The sequence below is a fragment of the Bactrocera tryoni genome, chromosome 3 (assembly GCF_016617805.1).
Source record: "Bactrocera tryoni isolate S06 chromosome 3, CSIRO_BtryS06_freeze2, whole genome shotgun sequence".
In the NCBI taxonomy this organism is placed as follows: domain Eukaryota; kingdom Metazoa; phylum Arthropoda; class Insecta; order Diptera; family Tephritidae; genus Bactrocera; species Bactrocera tryoni.
The window spans coordinates 29,335,446-29,357,962 of NC_052501.1; the positions used below are offsets into that span (position 1 = coordinate 29,335,446).

Here is a 22,517-nt window from a genome sequence, read left to right on the forward strand (position 1 = left end):
TACAAACCATACAAAGGGGGGCGGGGGTAAGAAGAACTGTTTTGCCGGCTTGCTGACACACTTGTCAATTTGACTTAAGCTGAAACAGACATTTAAGTGTATATATGTATATATGTATATAATAGCAACAAGTTTATGAAATTTTGTTGCATTTTTCTCGGTTGTTGTAGGGTGCGCGATTTTCAAACATTCACTTTGCGTGCTTGAAAACTTCAGAAAACTGTATTTTACACTAACAAAAGCAATTGAGCGCACTACAAATACAAGCGTGCGCCATTGTATATAAAAAGCTTACATATAAGTATGCATATGCATATTATATAGCAAAAATCATTACTTTAGCAAATCTACCACTATATACATACATACATTTACCGTTGCATACCTGTTTATGCATTTCTAACCACAAAAATCCATTCCATTGTGTGGGACAACTCGAAAAATGTTAAAAGTTGCAGTCTCTCTCGTCGATATACGGCTATCACGTGTGTATGATTGTGCAAACAAACAAGTAAAAATTGTTAAAAAAAAAATTACCGTTATATTGTAACTGCATAATTTACGACAGCAAATCACTTTAACTACTTTGGAAACGTAAACTTGTAAAATTTTGCTTGAAATCTTATTTGTTGTGTGTTCTTTTTTTGTTCTACATACATGTGTGAGTATGTATGTATGTACGCTCACTAATTTATCATAATGTGTTTTTTTTCACAAAATATTAGTACAAAATTTTTTTTTTATATAAATATGCAACAATGTGAATGTCGTTATCGTCGTTTTTTTTGTTTTGAAATGCGTCTTAGTTTTCTTAATTTTTTTTTACATTTTCTTTTTGTTTTTGTTTTCTTTTACTTTTTCGTAATTTTAAATAACTGAGATCATTATTAATTATTTACTATTACTTTTGTATGTTTACTGATTTTCGCTACACTTTCGCTCTTTTCACACTTTTGCGCGCGCTGCACTCTCTTTTCGCTTGCTTTCTTGATTGTTTTTTTTTTCTCAATTATTATTTTTAACTTTTCTTTTTATTATTTTTTATATTTTCTTTCTAATTATTATTTTTATGTTTTCTTTTTATCTATTATTTTTATTATTTCCGCTAATCTTTTCTTTCTACGTTCTCGTTCCTATCTTACTTTCTTTTCTCTCTCTCGTTTTATTTTTGCTACTTTCCTATCAACATACACTTGCTCCGCTCAAGTCCAAGCTTTTTTCGCATTAATTTTTAATCTTTACTTTTTATTATTCCTTTTATCTTTTCGTTTTAATTTTCTATCTTATTTTTCTCTTCCTCTTTCATCTCTCTCGCTAAATTTTGGCTTTTCTCTCCTGTCAACATACAATTGCTCTTCTCAAGCCCAAGCTTTTTTCGCTTTTATTCTAATTTTTACATTTTTTGTTATTTTTTACTCCTTTTTAACAAAGTCCCCTAATACCATCGCAACTTATACGTTCTACATAACTACTTATGTACTCCATATACCACTGTCCATATCACTTTGTGCTTCAAATATCACTTCTTGTGTCTCCTCCTCCTCCAATTTTGGCTGCCACTTACATACATGCTTAGTTGTGCTGTAATGTGGCGGCCATAACGGTAACAGCCAAAATATTTATATGTATATGCAACAAGTATTCACATATGCTGACTGTTTGCATATTAATTTTTGTTTTTGTTTTTGTAAAACTACATATACAATTACATTTACAATAATTGTTTAATATTCTCTCACTTTTAATCATACATACAGACATACAGGCTTTACTTAATATACATTTTTTGTTTTACTTATACAAGTATGTATGTATGTATGTGTGCATGTCTACATAATGTTGTAGAGAATATTAGTTTTATAATATATATATTTATATGTTCGTATAAAAGTATACTTTTAAGCTATAGTTAAAATTGTAAAAATAAATGAATGTAAATAAAAAAACGACTAAGTTCTCAAGATCATTTGGAAAATTATAAGACTTCTTTATGTTTAAAAGAATTAAATCACATTCGTGCTAATTAGTTAATGTGTGTGTTGCTTGCTTGGAGAACTCCCTTCATCAAATTGCACTCCTACATACCTGCATGCATGTCTCTCTGTGTGTTTGTGTAAGTGTAAAGGTGTTTCGTGTATGAGTGTATGTGTGTGTGTGTTTTTGTTGTTGCCATCAACATCTTTAACGCAACCTAACCCTCAATCTATCACACTTTTAACTTAATTGTTCACTATTTATATATGTATGTATTTACCACTGTAACGGCGTGCGTGCTTCGCTAAAATAAAAACGATTTCAACAATTTCATACTTATGCGTTGGAATGTGCTCTGCGCTATATGCGTTTCATGTGTGTGTGTCTGTAGGCAGATTTATATGCGAATAGCAAAGGAAAGCGTCGAACTCAACGTGGCGAAGTGGGTGGTTGTGCGCATGCGTATGCGCCTGCGTATGTGTGGGTGCGCGCGCTGCTCATAGCAACATATAAAAAATTTTCTTTGCAATTGTGATGAATCCATACTGTCGATTGTTGTTGTTGCCGCAGCTGTTGCACAAATTGTCGTTGTTGTTGTTGTTGTTTTTGTTGCTGCTAATTTTGCTAAATTCCCCAGTATGTAGTCGTAGTATGCGTTGGCGGAGTATCGGTGGTCATTGCGTATATCGTGACGGCTGATTATATCATCGATGTTGATGTGTGCGCATGTGCAGAACGAGATTATGTTTATGCTTTGACTTCTTGTGACAAATCGGACATTCGAATTTCGGCTCGACGCCGCACTCGAAACGCATATGCCGATTTAGGCTGTGCGGTCGTGCATACGAATTCCCACAACGTTCGCATGTGTAGGCGCCACCGAAGGTGCCACCACCACCACCAGCACCGGTACCGGATGCAATGGCCGCCATGTGACTACTGCCAGCAGCAGTGCCGCTATTGCTCAATACGCCACTGGCCTCATCGCCACAACTGCTGCCTGCTATGAGTGCGGTGTTGCCAGCCGCTGCCGCTGCTGCTGCTGCTGCTGCCGCCGCCGCTGCTGAGGTAGATGGACCGCCTGAGGTGGCGCTAGGCGCACTCGTACCCGTAGTTAGTGGCACAGTGTTGATGTTACCACCACCACCACCACCAACAACAACACCAACACCAACGCCACCACCCGTAAGCGGTGGTGTGTTGGCTCTATTTGAAGGCACAACGCCCGCACCAATGCCAGTAGCATTATTACCCGTAGCAGTACTGGTGCTGATGCTGTAACGACGTGTTGGTGATAGTGCACGCGGTTGTCCGGCTGCTTGCGTCGTCAATTGTGCATGTGCGCTGGCGTGCGGATGCGGGAAGTTCATCAGCGACGAGAGGTGGGTGGACGGTGCGGCCGCTATGGACTGTAGTGCAGCCCGTTGTATCGCCATCGACACCAGATTCATCGGGAAAGCGCTCAAGCGTAGATCACATGGTTGCTCGTCGTCGGTACAGTCACCGGGCAATGCGGCGCTGCCATCACCAGTGATACCAACTGTAATCGCACCGCTTTGCGTGACCAAACCAAGGCTAGGCACACCGGCCAAATCGCCCTCATGCTCATTGTCATCGACTGTGGACGTCGGTTCGTACTTTATGACCGGCGTGCAGACACGACTGCTGGGCGGACTGGCTTTCACGCGCAAGTTGGATCGCAGATGTGTGCCGGCGGCAGCGAATACGCTCGTGACATTGAGTTTATCTGGTGGATCGCGCGCACAATTTATTGATTGTCGTACAGCGTACAGCGTGTGGCATGCAACGGAGTCACCATTGAAAAAGAGAGGTAATAAAAGAGAAAAATTAAATTAGTTTTTTTGCTATTTAGTGGGTAAAAGTAAAAAAATTCTAAAATACATTTGTAAATAGTTTAGTCTCGAAAGGAAATAGCAGTCACTTTGGTTAAAAAAATAATTCATTTTATGCTTGAATTCAATTGGAAGGAGTCTTACAAATAATATACATACATATATATAATGTTATTTAAAACACCAATGTATTATATATGTAGAAATATATGTTAAATACTGCATTTCGCAACTGTTAAAACAGTTTAATAAAGAAAATGAAAAATTAAAATGATTATTTTTTTCATTCTCGATTTTTCTTTTTTTTGTTTTTGCATACACTTCGCTTATTATGTTTTTTTTAAATATTTTTCGTTGTTTTTTTAAATCACTGACTGGCATAATATGAGTAAATACAAACATACATACATACATAGGTGACGAATGTGGTGGTGGTGGTGGTAGTGGTGTTGGCAAGGTGTTGATGATATGCATACACGCTTAGGCAAAATGATGATGGGCTGCTTTTGAATTTTGCTAATTGCTTTGTTACTTGAAAATGTTTCCAAATCGGTTGGTATGATTTTTTTTTATTTTTTTTTTCGTTTTGTATGTGTGCGTCCGCATGTACGTGTGTATTAGTGTGTTTGCTTATGTGAACTGTGCGAATTTAAGCCTGAATTAAGGAGAAAACTATGCGTTTTGTAATAAAGAAATATAAATGTTGGTCGAGCGTTTCACAAATTTCCATACTGCAAATATATTTACACTTTATACTCGTACTATATAACTAAAGTTTAAATTTGCACTTTTCTTTATACCTTTTTACTTATTTTTGGAAATTTGCGCACGTGATATAGATGATAGTATAATTATTTTTATTAATATTATTTATTTTATTATTATTCACTATATTTTTTTCAATTTTATTTTTTGCAATTTAAGTTTTTTTGATTTTTTTTCTTTGATAATTTTTTAAATAATAATAATTTTTATTTTTTTTCTTTGATAATTTTTTAAATAATAATAATTTTTATTTTTAAAATACATATTTTTAAATTTTAAATAATTAGTATTTTTGATATTATTATTAGTTATTTTATTTTATTTTTTAATTTATTTTTGTTTTGGTATTTTTTTACCAAAAATATATATTTTTGTAATTTTAAGTAATTTTTATTTTTTCATATTGAGATACATACATATGTATGTACATACATATTTTACCTTAAAAAATTTTTATATTTTTCGAATTTATAAATGTTTTTTTGATTTTTATAAACACATATTCCTTCAAAACAGCTGTGCATACTTATAGTTATATTATAGAATAAAGTTTAAAATTTGTGCAATCACATAATGATATGTTAAAATTACTTAATTTTTTTTAAATAATTTATATTGTATATATTTTTTTAAAATTGTTAACTAATTCATATATTTTATATTAAAATAATATTTCTATTTTTACAATTTATAAATTTTTAAATATTTTTTTATAATTTTATATTAAGTGTTTTAATTTTAATACTTTGTAATTTTTTAATTATATTCATTTGTTAAATGTTGTTATACTCTAGCAACATGTTGCACAGAGTAAAATATATTTTTATTTTTTTTATTAAAAATTTTTTGTATCTTAAATTTAAAAAATTAAAAAGTTTGAAATGATTTAATTTTATTATATATAATTTTATATTTCATACTTTTCTGTTTAAATATTTTTAATACATACGTGAAATAATTTTAGTTAAAATAATTTGTAATATTTTAAATATTTTTTATAATTTTATATATATTTTTTTAATTTTAAAAATTTGTATTTTTTTTTAATATTTCATTTTTAATAATTTATAATTTTATATTTATTTTTTTTTTTTTTTTAATTTTAATACTTTGTAATTTTTATTTAATTAATTTTGAATAATTTATAATTTTGTTAAGTATATGTTAATTTAGTAAATAAAAATATTTTTATTATTTTATTTATTTTTAATATATTTTTTTCTTAAATTTAAGATTAAAAAAATTAAAAATTGAAATGCTTTAATTTATGTTTTACATGTTTTATATATATTTTTTTTAATTTTAATAATTTTTATTCAATAAAACTTTTTTTTTATTAAAACTATTAGGGGTTTCACATCGTCTCATAAAGTTATACATAAGTTATAACGATCCGAAAACATAGCGTTCAGAGTTGTATTTGCGTAAACTTATTTTAGTAAGCAATACAACAACAAATTTTTTAAACTAGTATAAAAATTTATGATTTTATGATTTTACGATGCTTTATGACACTTTTTGAGTACCCCATATGTGTCACCCTTTTTATTGGCATTATTATTTTTAATCATTATGTAATTATTTTATATATGTATGTAATTTGTTTGCATAAAAAAGGAGCTGCCACACAGCAGTAAAGCATTTGCTAACTCGCACGCTGCATGTTGCAAGTTTTATGTCAGAAAGTTAGTTACAATATGATGCAAATAACAATAACCATTGTTAATATTAATATAACAGTTACTTGTTTCCGTTTTTATATATATTGCATTGTTTATATGCTTGCTTATATGATGTGTGTAGTTATTAGTTTAAAATATGTGTGTAGCACAAATTTTCCGAACAAAACGCTATAATATAACTTCATAGTTTCTGAAAATTTGCACAACTATTTATTGGTAACTAAAAATTGTGTAAAACCGCATGCACATACATACAAACATGTACATATGTGCAACAGCCAGATGACTATTTGATTTCTAACTTGAGATTTTGCTTGGCTGTGTCTTTACTTATGTCTAAAAAAATGTTTTAAACCACACTTGGTAGTATAACACTACTTTTACACGCCAACACAGCACACATACATATACATTTCTAATATATTATATATATTTATACACAAGAGATGCGCATATATGCGTACAGTGTTGCTTAAAAAGTGGTTAACACAAATTTCTTCACATAAAAAATTTTGTTTTCATTCTTTATGTGAAAAAATATTATTTATATAAAAAATTACTCTTTATATAAAAAACAACACTCTTCATATAAAAAACCTTATATAAAAAATTGTATAAGTTTACGCATGCATTTAAAAGTACTTTATAATTCGGGTATATTTAAACTAATTAAATTCAATTTATTATATGTTACATTATATAAAACCATACAATTATATAGTAAACGTGTGTGAACGCAAAGTCACAAGCAAAACTAGCTAAACTGGCAAATATAAAAGAATAATGGTAAAAAATATAAATATATAAACATATAAGTACTTAATATACACAGATATATGTATGTATAAATAACACTATGTAAAGTATATAAAAATATATAAAATTTACAACTTAATATTTTTTCCACATAGTAAATTAAAAGAAGTACAAATATAAACTAAGCTATAAATCTCAATGCATACATATATTATAATAATATAAACATGTATATATGTACATATGTATATCAAATAATTTTATACGAAATTCTGCGGCGCGCTGCTTGCTTTAGTTGACATCTACCTTCTTTTTTAACAAAGCGCCACCAAAGTTATTGCTTTTATTGTTGTGTTCTTTGTTGCTATTATAAATTTTAAATAATTAATAAAATTCAAAGTTCTTTCAGAGTTTCTTAGCAAACGCTGCTTTTTTTGGGCACTGTATGGCACTCCACTAACCGCCGGCAGCCAGCAGAAACCTAGAAGAGAAAACTGGTTAGAGAGAGTTCTATATTGGCTAGAATATATGTTTATATGTATATGTTGTAGGTAAACAGTTATGCTTGTAAAAATGTTAGCAATGAGGGTGTGCGGTGAGCTGAAATGGAAGAGATTTTGTAAAAAAAATTATTAAAATATTTTATATAATAGACTTTATATAAAAAAACTTTGAAAAATAATTAATTTATTTGTTTATTGAAATATTTTAAAAATTATATGTGGAGTAGGTAGGGTTGCTTTCTAACGACGCAGCTAGGCCTGTAACACTTTAAATATTAAAATAATTTTCATTAATTTTAATATTCTTTATTTTTGTATTAAAAAAAAAAAACACTTTTTTAGTTTTTTTTTATTATTTTGTTTTTTAGAAGTGAGCTGAAAATGCAGCAAGAAATATTACCTTCGTTTTTGTATTAAGAACAAACTGTTTTATTATTTATTTATTTTTTTTTTAAAGTGAGCTGGAAGTGAGTCAATTTTATTAAAAAAACTTTAAAGTATTTAAAGCTTTTTGAATATTATTAATTGTGACATTAATTTATTTTTGTTCCATTTTTTATTTATTTTTTGAAAAGGAAATAATTTTATTAAAAATTTCTCAAAATATTTTAAAGATTAAACAAAATTCAAACTTTTTTTAGTATTTTAAGTTTGTTTTAAATATTATTAATTTTATTATTTATTTATTTTTGTCTTAATTTTTTTATTATTATTATTATTATTTTTATTTTGAATAGAGCTGAAAAGGAGACAATTTTATTTAAAAAAAATTATTTCAAATATTTTAAAGATAAAACAAAGTTTATATTTTCAAATATTAAACAAAGTTTAAATATATAATTTTTTAATAGTTACTGATAATGTAAAATATTTAACTATTAAAAAAATATTTAAATTTGTTATTTTCAGGTAAAAAAATATAATAATTCTTATCAATTATTTATTTTTTATTATAATTAATTTTTTTATTCATATTTAGTAATATTATTTTATAATCTCATTTATTATTATTATTTAATTTTTCTTTAATTTTCTGTCAATATTCAACACCAGTTACTGAACACGCGTAGTGCGCCACCGTTCCGTTATCCGCGCTGCAATGAGAACATTCAATAAAATTGCACATTTCGTTTACATTCCGCCTTAAATTGGTTTAAATGTGTTTTATTAGTAATTTTATGCTCGGGTGTACAGTATTTCTTTAGTTCAAATTATTTATACTCTCATTCTTTGTGTAAGCATTTTAAAGTTAAAACTATAAATAAATATTTAAATGACTTTAATGGCTTTGAATTGGCAAAATACAAATTCTTTTCACATTAGTACTGCGGTAATAATTGTGTGTATGTGTGAATGTGTGTGTTGTTGTGTTTTTGCTTTGTTTTTCTAATTTATTGCATTTACAAAGTTTTCATTTTTTTACAATATTATTGCAACTTGACCAATTTTCAATTCGAAAAAGCTTATTTCAGCGTGTTTGCCATAAGCATTATTACACAAAAGATTAGAATAAATACACTTTAACGTTGAGTTATGTATGTATGTTGCATTAAAGTAATTTTATATTACATTTACATAAGCTTTACAATACGTAAAATAATATTAATACATAAGTTTTCGAAAATATTTTATTTTATATAATTTTTTATATCAATATTTATATTTTTTTTGCGTCAAAAAAACAATTAAATTTTTATTAAACTAAAATGACAGCAACATATGTATATGTATATAAATTGCAATGTTAAATACGTACGTACATATGCTAGAATAAATATCTATGTGTAATTAAATTTTCTATAAGACTTTTAATCATCATTTGACTAGAAAAGGTTTCATTAATGACTTTTGCGTTGCTCCTATATGCATACATATACACACGACTATATGTATGTAGTATGTATGTATATGCACGTATAAGAGCGTGAGAAACTATTTCTCATGACTCTCGCACTATAAAATAAATACTAAATTAACAAATTAACGAAAAAATAACAACAAAAATATAAAAAATGTTTTAAAATGAAAAATATTTCTTTAATGAAAATTTACGCACTAAAATATATAAATATATAAGAACGACAATAAATATATATACATATATGTATATGTATGTATATGTATGAACGTTTATGCAAACATATTTTATATGTGCCGTTCAATTTGACTAGCGTCGTTTTGGATTTCGAACTAAATCCGAACTTAAATTCGAAATTAAGGAATGTTCCATTTTTACAAATAAAAATAAATTAAAAAACTCCTAATACATACATAAATAAATACGTTAAATATGCAAACGTTGACAAGTTGCTAATAAAAACGAGCGTGTGCGAACTGTTGCCGAACGCCTACACTATACATAACTGCAACGTCGGTTCGTGTGCGCGTGCATCCGGTCGGCTGTTTATTCATTTTGCTGGAATACGAGCGTGTAGGTGCTGGTGTTGTTCTTCTGATCCTCCTCCATGCGATCGCGACACTTCGTGTTCAAGTGACGCTTCAAGTTGCTGTGCACATTCGTGGCATAGCCGCAGAGTTTGCTGCAAAAGTAGCGTGGCGGTTGGCCGCACTCGTTCTTCAAATGACACTTAAGACTATTCTTCCACTTGTAGTTGCGATTGCAATTGCGACACACCCACGGCTTCTCGATGTCCGCATTATAGATCATATCCTCCGAGTGTTCGAGCGACTCCTTGCGCATGCGCTGATTTTGCACCAGAATGCGATAGCGTTTATCATCGGAAACGGACGATTTAAAATCGCCGGCATTGGCGCTACTTTTACCGCTATTGCTTGCGGTAAGCAGTTTCGCATGTGGTTCGCTGTTGCCAGCGGTACCAACAATAATGCCACCAACAGCATCACCACCACCACCAACGCCAACGCTTGCGACGTCCTTAACACCATTGCTGTTGTGTTTCTGTGCCGTAGCCGCTGTTGTTGTTGTTGTTGTTATTGAGGTGATGGTTGCTGGTATGGAGGCGAGCTTGAATTGCAGCATCTGTTGCGTCGGTCGTAATTGCAGATGTTGCAAGTGTTGTTGTTGTTCCAGAAGCAATTGTTGCTGTTGCTTGCTCAGCAATGTCGTCGTCTCTTTGCGCTCCAACAGTGTGCGTCGCTTGCCAGCGGCACGCTGCTGGCCGCCCTTATGCGACGCACTCTCGGCGCGATTCGTTGCTGCCTCACGTGTGCTTGCCGGCAACTCGGCGCACTCGGTAACATTTGCGTTTACACGTGTACTGTTTTCGGTTGAGCCGGCGGCAGCTTGTTTGGTTGTGGCTGCTGCTGTGGTCAACAGATCATCCTCATCCTCGGTATTGGTGGTGTCCTGCTCACCGGAGAGTATATCTTCGAATTCCTCCTCATTCTCGATTTTCACCGTGTCAAAAGCCCACGACATGGGGCTGGACAGCTTTAGTTCATAATTGAAATCGGACTCTTTGCCATTATCACCCGTTTGTTGTTCATCATCATCATCATCATCGTCCTCGGCGAGTTCGCCTTCGCCCTCATTCTCGCCTTCCGCCTCCATCTCTTCATCTTCCTCCTGCGTTGAAGATGAGGAATTCTCGATTTTCACCAGCACCTCGGTCATGCTTTCGTCCACCGATTCGAGTTCTACACCCGCAGCTGCCAAAGCTGCCGCCGATATTACGCCCATATTACCGTTATTCAACAAATTCATCTCACCATCATCGCCAGTGCTCGCCGGTGCCACGCAGGTTATTGTGGTGCGTCCAATGCTGCCGATGCGCATCAATGTCGGCTGCTTATTGGGCGTTGTATTGGCCGCTGCTGCTGTTGTTGTCGCCATTGAGGACGATACAATTGCAGGCGATGCGTTTGCTAGGTTATGTGCGTTTATATCGACATTGCTTAGTGCCGTAGCCGCGGTAACGGTGTTAGTGGCCGCATTAGTGGTTGTGGTTAGTGTTTGATCTGACGGTTAGTTTGGGTGAGTTATAAGTTTTTTTTTAGTTTTTTTGCATGTTCAAAAATGCAGCGTGAAAGAGAAAGGGAGAGATAAGTAAGGTTAGTACATATGCAATATTAATTTCTTTATGTTTTGGTTTTTTTTTTGTCTGGTTAAATGTGTGAAGTGTTGATAGCGATCGTTGCGACCAACGAAAAAGCTCAGGGGAAGAGGAAAAAAATAAAGAATAATGTAGTATGTGGTAACAAAACGAAATAAAGACTGCAAAGAGAGTAAAAAAATTAATGATAAAAACAACAACAAAGGTTTAAAATAATTATAATTAAAAATATATAAAAATGTACTATATGTAAATGTGAGTACATAAGTACTTTTGCTTACACTAACACATTTTATTACATAAAACAAACTTAAATATGCATATATAAATAAAATTATAAATTTTATAAAATAATATTTGTTTAAAAATTATAAATTTTATAAAATAATATTGGTTTAAAAGTCTTAAAAATTATATACATCACAAAAAAGTTATTCAAAATGTATAAACAATTTATAGGAATTAATAAAAAGTAATAAACATTTATAAAAAATTAAATAAAAAATTAAAAAATAAAATTATAAAAAAATTTAAAATTAAATATATAAATTACTTGTTGAGTATATTTTTATATGTGTGTAGTGAAAATACCTGGTTGCTGCTCTATCGTCTTCTGCAATATAGACTGATCGGCCAGCATCAGCCAGTCGCGCACGCGTATACGTGATTCACTTTGTGACTGAGTTTGTGCTTCGGCGCTGTAGACGTTGGTGCCGGCTGCTGAGGTAAGTGCCGCACCAGTTGAACATGTTGAAATTGCCACATCATCTGTAAATATAACAAAAACGTTTGGTATTAGAAAAATATATAACTTAAATGCATAATTTCTTAAGAAAATTGAAATTTTACAAAAAAAAAAAAAAAAAATGATTAACCCACAATAGTACAGCTGTAAATATTTGTGCGTTTTATGGGTTTTTCTATAAGAAATTTTAAATTTTTTTACATAAAAAACAAATAAATAAATAAAACTAAAAAATATCAAAAATAAAAAATATTAAAAAAAATTTAAATTAAATTCAGAAAAAATTTACAGAATTTCGAGATTAAATTTAAAAGAAATTAAGACAAAACAAATTTTAACTACAACAAAAAGAAATAAAAAAATAAAATAATATTAAAAAATTAAAAAAAAAATTAAAAAAGTTAAAGAAAATATTTTAAAAAGTTACAAAAAAAGAAAAATTAACAAAAAAATTATAAATACATTAAAATATTTCAGTAAAAAATAGTAATAAAATATAAAACTGCTTGTATGTACTTACTTTTTTAATAAACAAGCTACAACAAAATACGTATGTATATGGCAACAAAGCTATGCTAAAAAGTGCTGAAAAATTAACTTAAGTAAACATACATAAAACAAAAATTGCAATAAACACAAAAAAATAAAAAAAATTATAACAATTAAAAAAACAAGTGGCCGATTTTTGCGCAGTGCAGAGGAATACTCAAACTCATTCAGGCTTGGTTTTTACAAAATACAATATTTATTTTTATTCTGATTGGTTGTTTCAACGACCTTATTTATACAATAAACTTTATTCTATTTATAAGATAGACTATAGGCAAATTCAAATGCAGCGTTAACGGTTGCTTGCATTTTGTCTTGTTTTTGTGCATTTACGCTGACACGCATGACACTGCAGTTCAATTTGCTTAGCACATTATTAAATTGTATAATATTATGAGTATTTTTCACATTTTCAAAAATAAATTTTCTGCCTAAAAACTAGTTTTTCATTTTGGCTAAGCACATACACATGTATTGCTTTGCCATTTTATATTTAAAAAATATTTTTTTTTGCAATTAATTTTTTTTCGATTAATTTTTTTTAAATTAATTAAATTATTTTAATTAATTAATCTTTTTTAAATTAATAATTTTTGTTTTTATATTGTTAAAATTTGTTTGTAACTGTATATCAACTTGTAAATTTTGCTTTGCAAAAATTGTATATAAAATTATAAAAAAAAGTTGTAAACTATTAGAATGTTTTAAGGAAATGTTTCGTTTGTGTGTTAATTTGTTGAACAAAAAAAAATTATAATAAGTTTTTAACATTTTTGCATAAATTTCGCTTACTTTTTTGTCTTATTATTGTTGTTTCTTTCAGAACTAACCCGTCACCAATTTATCTTAAAGAGCCAATCACTAATTAATTCAAATTAAATATCCACAATATGCATATAATATATGTATGTAAATATGTTTTTATATACACATACATATGTATATAGTATAAATATATCTATTTTTTTAATATTAAAAAATTTTGAAAATTTCCACGTGTATTTGTAGCAAATTTATGTGGCCACTGTTTGATAACCTCACTTTTTGTTGCTCAGTTTGAACAGTTTTAATTTTGTTTAGAGCGATCCTTGGTCTCGCTGAATGAAAATTCTAAATTTTATGCTTAAATAATATCGTGCGTTAGCTTAAAACAATTTATTATATGCATAATGCATAATGCGAACATACATATGTATATCAAATACATATGCATATACATACATATGTATATATAGCAATATTTAGCAATATATATGTACATATGTATGTATGTATGTTATATGCTGTATATATTAAAGTATATACTGAAGTGCTTGTTACTTTTAGCACATACCGTTATATTTTCTACTAAAAATTCATTTTTTGCTGTAAATTTCAAAGTCAAAAAAAAAGATTAAAAAAAAAAGAATTTAAATTATTTTATTTCAGGCGTATAAAAATATACTTGAAAGTAAATATGTATGAGTGTGGTAAAAAGCAAAATGTCGCATTTTGTGCCCAAATATAGTTTATAATTTACTGTTATGTACTAAAAATTGTTTTTGTTGTTTTTTTGTTGTATTTACTAAAAAAGTTTCTTTATGTTTTTAGCGAATTTCGTCAAAAGCTTAATGGCAGTGTCAAGCTCTGCTTGAAAGCACTATCATTTTTCGTACAAGAAAAATATGCAAAAATAAAAAAATATTTTAATTTTAATAAAAAACTTAGTCAGTGTCGGAAGCATCACACCTAAAATAAATTGTCTCACTGGCACATATTTATATAAATGTATGTTTGTATGTATAAAAATGCTTAAACTGTCTACTTGTTGCAACAAAAATTTTTTCTTAATTTTAATATTTATTTATTTTTATATTTTTTTTTGTTTTTGTTTTAGCGTAATTAATTTCAAAATTGCTTCAACTAAGTACCTGAGTTTTATATTCGTTGTCTTAGGCAACTAACTATAACTTCGCTGTCTTCGTCTGCTAACATTAACGCTAAACTACACTAATTCATATATATAACATAACGGTGTTTTTTATTGTATGTATTTAACAGGAATGTCTATAGTGAAATCTGCATATAAACACCGTTATTATTTATGACTTACTATATATATTTTTATTTTCATATGTTTCTCTGACTATACAGTTACGTGCACACCTACACATAAATACTAAAAGTTGCGTACAACTGTTGTCTTGTTAGTCTGCATCTGCGTTGTATTTCCAAAACTCGGTTTTGCTATGATATAAAAAAAAACGAGTATAACCTCAAATTTCCCTCTTTTTTCACAACTTTCAATTTCTTGGATAATACACTTGCGGATATAACTGAGGTAAAATGTTATAACATTAAAACTACATATAAATATATATGTATATATGTATGTGTATACATATTTGTATGTCTATAAAGTATTTATATGCGTAGTAACCTTATATCAAAGGTCAAAGGTCACGCGCTGCATGTTGGCTTTTGTCTTTTATATTAAATTATTTGTTTTCATTGTTATTATTATTTTTTATTTTTATTTATTATAAATTTTAGTTTTTTTCCTCATTATTATATATTATTATATTGTGTATAATGTATTATTATTTTAATTTTTTTTTATTATTTTTTATCAATAATTATTATTGTTTATTTGTCTTTTGTCTAACCACCTGTCTTTTCACATTTTCTCTACTATGCCTGCGTAGTATGTTCGTCGGCTATATCACAAACAAATTGACTTGCCATGTGAAAACTGTTGTGGCGTACTACTCGCTACTTGCTACTCGCTGTATACATACATACATATTTATATATATGTATGTATGTAACTATGTATATAAATATTATTTTTTAATAATCAAGGACTAAATTTGAAGCTTTTTTCACTGAGTTTGTTGCTGTATGCTGTATATGCTATTTCTTACATATGTATATATATATGTATATGTATGTCTATAGGCAACTATATTTATATATGTACCACATACTTTCATTTAATATATATGTTGTTTGTATATTCATATATAAAATTATATAAGTAGGTATGTATTAGTTGGTATGTCTTTTAAAAAACACTTTGACGTTTTGTGGAATGTTTCAACACTGTAAATGTGTATGTATAAAACTCACTTACAACTATTTGGCGTATTATTGCCATTTTTAACGAATTTTTATAACTTTTAAATTGTGTCTTGCTTTAATATTGTGCAATTGTATTAGTTTAACGCGGCTTTAAAAAGAAATTACAAAAAATATTGTTGCGTATAAAAAATAATACCAAAATACTACATATGTATATTTACGTTTGTATGCCACATGAGAAGCAACAAGAATTAAATCTGTTATTCAATATTCAATTTGTACTATTACAGGGACTATTATAGCACCTGAGTACACCTGAGCATTTTTTTGTTGCAAACTTATTTATGTGGGGCGGGGAGAATATCAAGTTCGAGGTTACTTTAAATTGTTATATACATATGCTTACATACATACAGTGTGTTAACAGCACACAAAACAGCTTAACACGATAATGGAAAATGTTGAGTTATCGTTTATTATTTTTTTTTTTTATTGGTTTTGCGCTTTGTTGTTGTACTTTTTAAGCTTAAAAGTTGAGTTATTTTGAATTATTGTTGCTTTGGTGCAATTTTATGCTTAATACAGCTAAACTCGATATTGTAACATTTTGAGTTAGGCGCTTTTACGTTGATTATTTATTATTTTTGTTGCTTTTCTTGATTTTTTTCGCATTGTTTGAACTTTTTCAACTCAACAGTTGAGTTATTTTGAACTATTGTTGCTTTGGTGCAATTTATTTTTACTAATACAGCATAACTGTATATTGGACACTTTTGAGAAAAGCACTTTCAGAACTTGTATTTGTATTTTTGTGATTTGTTATTGTACAAAAAGCGAAATTATTGTTGTTTTGCTACAATGTGAAGTATAGAAGCGCTTAACTGGTCATAAGAAATTTTTAGAAACGCAATTTTAGGGTTATTAATTTTTTTTTTGTCATTCTATAATTTTGAGATATGCGGTTTTACGTTTGTAATTTATTATTTTTGCTGCTTTTATTGATTTGTGTGCTTTGTTGTGGTACTTTTTAAACTTCAAAGTGAATTTGGTATGAATGCCTGTTATATTGAGCAATACGTTGTTTGAAACAGCTTAACCGGATATTGTGAAATTTTGCGCAATGCGCTTTTATTATGGCAATATTTGTAGTTTTTTGTAATTTTTGAGCATTGTTGTTGTACTTTTTAAACCTAAAAGTTATGTTGTTGCAAAATATTGTGGCTTTGGCGCCTGGAATGCTTGTGTAATAACGCGTTTCTGGCTGTTTTGCGCTGTTGCCACACATGTATGTTGTATGTATGTATGTATGTTGCCAATAATAACAATAAAAAATATCTAAAATTCGCATTTAAACTAATAAATATGGTACAGTTAGCTTTAACTTTGTCTTATACACACAAATGAGCGCTTGTCATTTTAGCATAATAAAAAAATTTAATTCAATAACATTTTGTTGCCAACGATAATTTGAAATTATTTGTGGTTAGCAGAAGTTTAACTCCTATATACATACATATGTATGTATGTATGAGCATGTATAATTTTATAATTAAAACAAAAAAAGTTTAATGGCAAATTTTAAATTCCAAAGGATTTAAGTTTTTCTAATTTTTTTTGCTTAGTTCGAAATCTAATTCACGGTCACAGCTGTCAGGTTTAACGACATCGTTGTATAAACATTAAAAGGCATTCTTTAAAACTATGAAAAAAAAACAAAAACAAAATGATTAAATCAATAAAAATTAAATTAAAAAATTTGGCACTCTGATTCCATTTTTACATTCACTTATTTTGTTTCTTTTTTTGTATGTATGTATATATATATGTTTGCGTGCATACATGCACAACCCGAATACACTATGCCGACACTTTCGAGTTGCACACACCGGTCTATTTGTAAGGCTCTGCTTATTGTGACGAACGTTTTTGTATCTTATGGCTCTGTCGCAGTGTCGCGCTCACGCTTTGCAACACCACTAATAACAACTATGCATGCGAACTTGCAAGCTAAGAGAAATTCTGACGCAGCTCACTGGCCGTATTGGCCGCCAGCGCCGCAGCAGTCGGTGCGCTGCCGCTGTCATCGCCACTGTTGCCGGTGAAACTTTTCAAATCTTCCAATTTGATGAACTTCTCTTTGTGCATGCGCTCCATATGGCGACCGATATGCATTTTCTGTTTGGCACGATAAACACAGAAGGGACACTGGAATTGCGGCTCCTTGCCGCACTCCCATTTTTGGTGGTTGCGCAACGACGATTTCAGCTTATACACACGTCCGCATTCCGGACACGGATGACCGCTGCCGCTGACACTGAGACCACCACCGCCGCCGCCGGCACCAGCCGCCGCACTACCACCTATACCATTGCCACCAGCACCGATCAAGCTATTCAATGCGCTAATATTACTCAATATATTGATGTCGGCAAAGGCGGCGGCACCGCTGAGCGCTGTATGATATTCGCCGCTGTTGCTGATCGCGCTGCTGCCCGCGTTAGCGACATCCTCACCGTAGCTGGCATCGCTCAGATTGCCGCTATTATTGGCGGCGGCGGCGGCGGTGGACTTCTCCACCGTTGCCTTCAACATCAATATGGCGGCCTCTTCTTCGGTTAGGTGCTTCATTTTGCCACCTACGCTGCCGGTCGCAACAGCAGCGGCGCCCAGCTTGTCTATGCCACTCGCGCTGGAGCTGCTACGATTCAGCGTTGCATTTGCTAGCGGCGCATCAGTGGCGGCGCTAAGGCTAGTCATGTCATTCGATGTCTCCGGCGCCGGTGACTTGCAATCCAAAGTGGGTGTCACACCACCGCCAAGCGCACCGCCGCCCGCCTTGTCCATCGTGTTTATGGAGAGATCGGTGGGAAAAACTAACGGATTGACACCTTCGCGCAATTGTGTAACCAACGGCATGGCCAAACGCGCATTCCACTCGTTCCAAGTGAGTCCCGCTATGCGCGTAATACTTAAATCTGCATTGATATCGGACATATTTTACATGTGTAAATTGATTAACGTCGTGTTTTACCGTTGCATATTATTATTTTTTATATTTCAATGGTGAGTATGTTACATTTGCGTTGTGGTGGTGTTGGTGGTCAAGTTGGTAAAAATTAACGTGTGTGTTTTTGTTGTCAAATTATATGAAAATAAAAAAGTAGAAAAATAAAAAAGAAAAAAAGGAGAGAAAAAAATAATATTAAGTTTGGACTGGCACAAATCAAGAAATACAAAACAGTATTTATAAAAAAATAATAATAATTAAAATACATACTAAAAACAAGGTGAACCTGACAGCAACAATACCTAGTCCAAGTGAAGCATCTATTTGTGTATTTATGTACATAGCAACTAATAATCACTTAAGAAGAGGAAAAATAGTTCTTTAAATAATAATTTGCGCTTAAACTATGTATATACATATGTAATAACGAATAACGAGCCAATGCCAATGAAGCGATACGATTATGAATGAATACCACATCCAAATGATAAAATTACAGTTATAGATACATACATATGCATATGAAATGTAAACGTATGAGGTAGCAGATGGTGAAGTACAAAATGCAAAGGCTATATGAATCAATACATAGTTACAATGAGTTTAATTTCTAATATTTATTTATGTATGTATTTATGAATGCCCTTTTTGAGTTGCGTTCGTAAGAAAAGCTGGTATTTACAGTTAAACGTAAGCGTTTAAGCGAAAATACTTTATAACGTTGCTATAAAATATATATTATAGCGAAAATACTGTAATAAATAGCTATAAAATTTACATTTAACCGTTATAAACTAGTAGGCACGCGCGTAAGTGGCAAAATATGTTGAAAAATAAGCAAGAGTATTAAAAATAGGTATAAAATTACTTGAAAAATACAAACTAACAAAGCGCTGAGTAAACTAAGTAATGATAAATACATAGGTTTGCACAAAAGATCGAGCTGCATAAAAATAATCAATGCTGAAATAATTTTTCGTAAATTTCAAAAATATATGAACTCCTAAATGTGCGGCGCAAGGCATGTATAAAGGCGCGCGCTTAAATCTATACACAAAAAGTTATTTTTTATGCGCATGTGCACCTAATAAATATAATTATATATATAGTATATGTAACTTTTATAATATTGCTTCAAAATGTATGTATGTAATAAATTATATTGAAACTTGTTGAAATAACAATTTTTTATGCGCATGCGCACCTGATAAATATATATATACATATGTGACTTCTTTAATATTACTTCAATATGTATATAATAAATTATATTTATAACACTAGATAAATCATAAACACAACCTGCGCACACCTAACCTAAAAGTGATTTTGCTTAGTTGGCATTTTGTTTCGAAAAAACAGACCACTTGGTACTTTCCTTGTGTAACTATTTCATATACAACAGTAATGCTTTTTTTTTTTAAATGAACATTTTAAGAGCTAAGCACAATTATTAATATGTTAAGTGTACACTATTATCCAATGCAAACCCAATATGCATGTCCCTGCAGTTTTTTGACGCTTTTTGGTTAGCTCCAACGCCCGCACAACTCCCGCATAGTTGACCACGTCGCGGCAATACCTTAAGAAAAGAGAAATATATTAATCGAAAATCGTACAAAAACAACAGCAATATGCAAAAAAGCACTAATATTGCGCAGAGCCAGCATGGGACTTGAGCAACGACGCACTTCATGGCCCACAAGCCACACGAAACAAACCATATATGGCTTTTATCACTTGCACCCGTACTTAGGCTTCTTTAGACCTGTAAATACAGAAAAATAGGTTAGTAAAAGTTTAAATGGGACGCTTATGGACTGGCGCGCTATAAAGGGGGGAGGGTGTAGAAATTATATGATGCATGATTTCGTATGTGTGAAGAAAATGCTAGAAACTTAGCATGATGTGTGTGAGTGGGTGTGTGTGAATGAGAGACCCATAGGAAGTAAACACGTTGTCGCCCACATTTCCAATTTTATTATTACTTAATAAAACTTTATTTCTCAATATTGAATTAATACTAATACAATATTTAAAAGTACACATATAATTTATGTACACGAATGAAACAGCAAAGTAAGTCTTAATTTACTTCATTTGCTTAATTTTGTTGTTGTTTTCTGTGCACAAGCTTATACCTTAAGAAGAGTGAACTAATAAAGAAACTAGTTATTTAACTATTGCGTAATTACATACAAATACAAATGTGTATGTATGTATGTATGTGTGTGTTATGTTTTTTTTGTACAGTTAATAATTTTTTTTGTTGAAATTAAAACTTTGTTTAATGCATGTGGTTTTTTATAGTTGTTTTTTTTTACTTTTTTCTTTCTCCTTACTTTCTTTTCTCTTTCTTCCACTTACACTCCTTTACACACAACACATGTTTTTTTGTGGTTTTTTTATAAGAATATATTTATACACATAATTATTTTAATTATTTTATTTGTTCCATTATTTGCGTTCACACAAGATTTTTCATAAATCTGGAGCGAAATCTTCTGGTTGTGCATTTTTTTTATTTTTATATTCGCAAAATCATATTTCTGTTTATACATATGTGCTATTATACTTAATCTTTGCTAATATGCGTCAACATTCACTAAACATTGTTTACAAGTATGGTAATCAAGCAAAAAATAACGTTTTCAAAAAATGCTAAGTTTATACAACTTCAAAACACTGCATTTAAGTATGTCTAATAACTGTACAGCTAAGATTTGCTTAGTTAGTACTTTAAAAAGCTTTTCTACGTCATAGTAAGTAGTTTTGTTGTTGTTTTTAAAGAAATATTTTTATAATGCCCTCATAGCGCAACTTTTAAGCCTTTTTCTAACGGCTTTTTGGATTTCTAACGGCCGTTGGCTTTTTATGTGCAATTTTTTCATGTTAAAAATATATATAAACGCGATGCTGGCGGAGGCAGAACGCTGTTTGTGAAAATAATTTTTTTTTGAAAAATAAAATTTGAAGGAATTGGTTTTTTATAAAGAAATTTTTGAAATCAAATATTTTTGGAAACTTAAATTAAATTTTTTTTGCACATACAAAATTTTAATTAATTTTTTTTTTACAAAGCAAAATTTTAATTTAATTTTCCTTTTTGCAAATCAAAATTTTTATTTAACTTTTTATTAGTAAAACTATTTCAAATTATTTTTTTGTTAGGTAAAAAATATTTTAAATTAAGAAAGTAAAATTTTGAAATAATTTGTTTCAGGCAAACTTTAAATACAAATTTTTTGTTGCAAAAATAATATAAATATTTAAAATTTTGAAATGAATTTTTTTGCTTAATAGTGAATTAAAAATTTTTTTCGAAGGAAAACTTTGTTTCTTATTTTTTTTTTAAAGAGCAAGGCATTGAATTTAAAATTTAATTTTTCAAAAAACTTAAATTAAACATACAGTTTCTTTTTTCAAATAAAAATTTGTATTTAAAGAAATTCAACCAAAAAAATAATTAAGTTTTTTGCGACACAAAATATGTGTTTAAAGTATTTACAAAGCAAACTTTTAAAGTAATTTTTTGTAAAATAAAGTTTGAATTTAATTATATTAAATTTTAAAAATATAATAAAATTTA

At 30.1% G+C, this 22,517-nt stretch overlaps 2 protein-coding genes across 3 annotated transcripts in view; both read right to left on the bottom strand.

Moving 5' to 3' along the window:
* The window catches only part of LOC120770819 (longitudinals lacking protein, isoforms F/I/K/T), a 111,067-nt gene that overhangs the window by 17,613 nt on the left and 70,937 nt on the right, over nt 1-22,517 (bottom strand). Inside the window, exons 6-7 of one of the 2 annotated variants that reach the window (XM_040098397.1) lie at nt 12,159-12,335; nt 9,612-11,472 (exon numbers count right to left, since the gene is read on the bottom strand). The exons of the other annotated variant lie outside the window; for it this stretch is intronic. Of the exons in view, the coding sequence (XP_039954331.1) occupies nt 9,938-11,472; nt 12,159-12,335 (1,712 nt within the window). The 3' untranslated portion in view covers nt 9,612-9,937. Of the gene's footprint in view, nt 1-9,611; nt 11,473-12,158; nt 12,336-22,517 lie in introns of those variants that run through there. 2 annotated transcript variants of the gene reach the window in all.
* LOC120770822 (alanine and glycine-rich protein-like) lies at nt 1,052-3,839 on the bottom strand. The gene has a single exon (XM_040098402.1). It carries the CDS (start codon nt 3,423-3,425, stop codon nt 2,679-2,681), a length of 747 nt encoding a protein of 248 aa, XP_039954336.1. The 5' UTR covers nt 3,426-3,839; the 3' UTR covers nt 1,052-2,678.

Bases quoted from the DNA above. Each gene is read 5' to 3' on its own strand.
- LOC120770822 (XM_040098402.1), bottom strand. From the start codon at position 3,425: ATGAATCTGGTGTCGATGGCGATACAACGGGCTGCACTACAGTCCATA.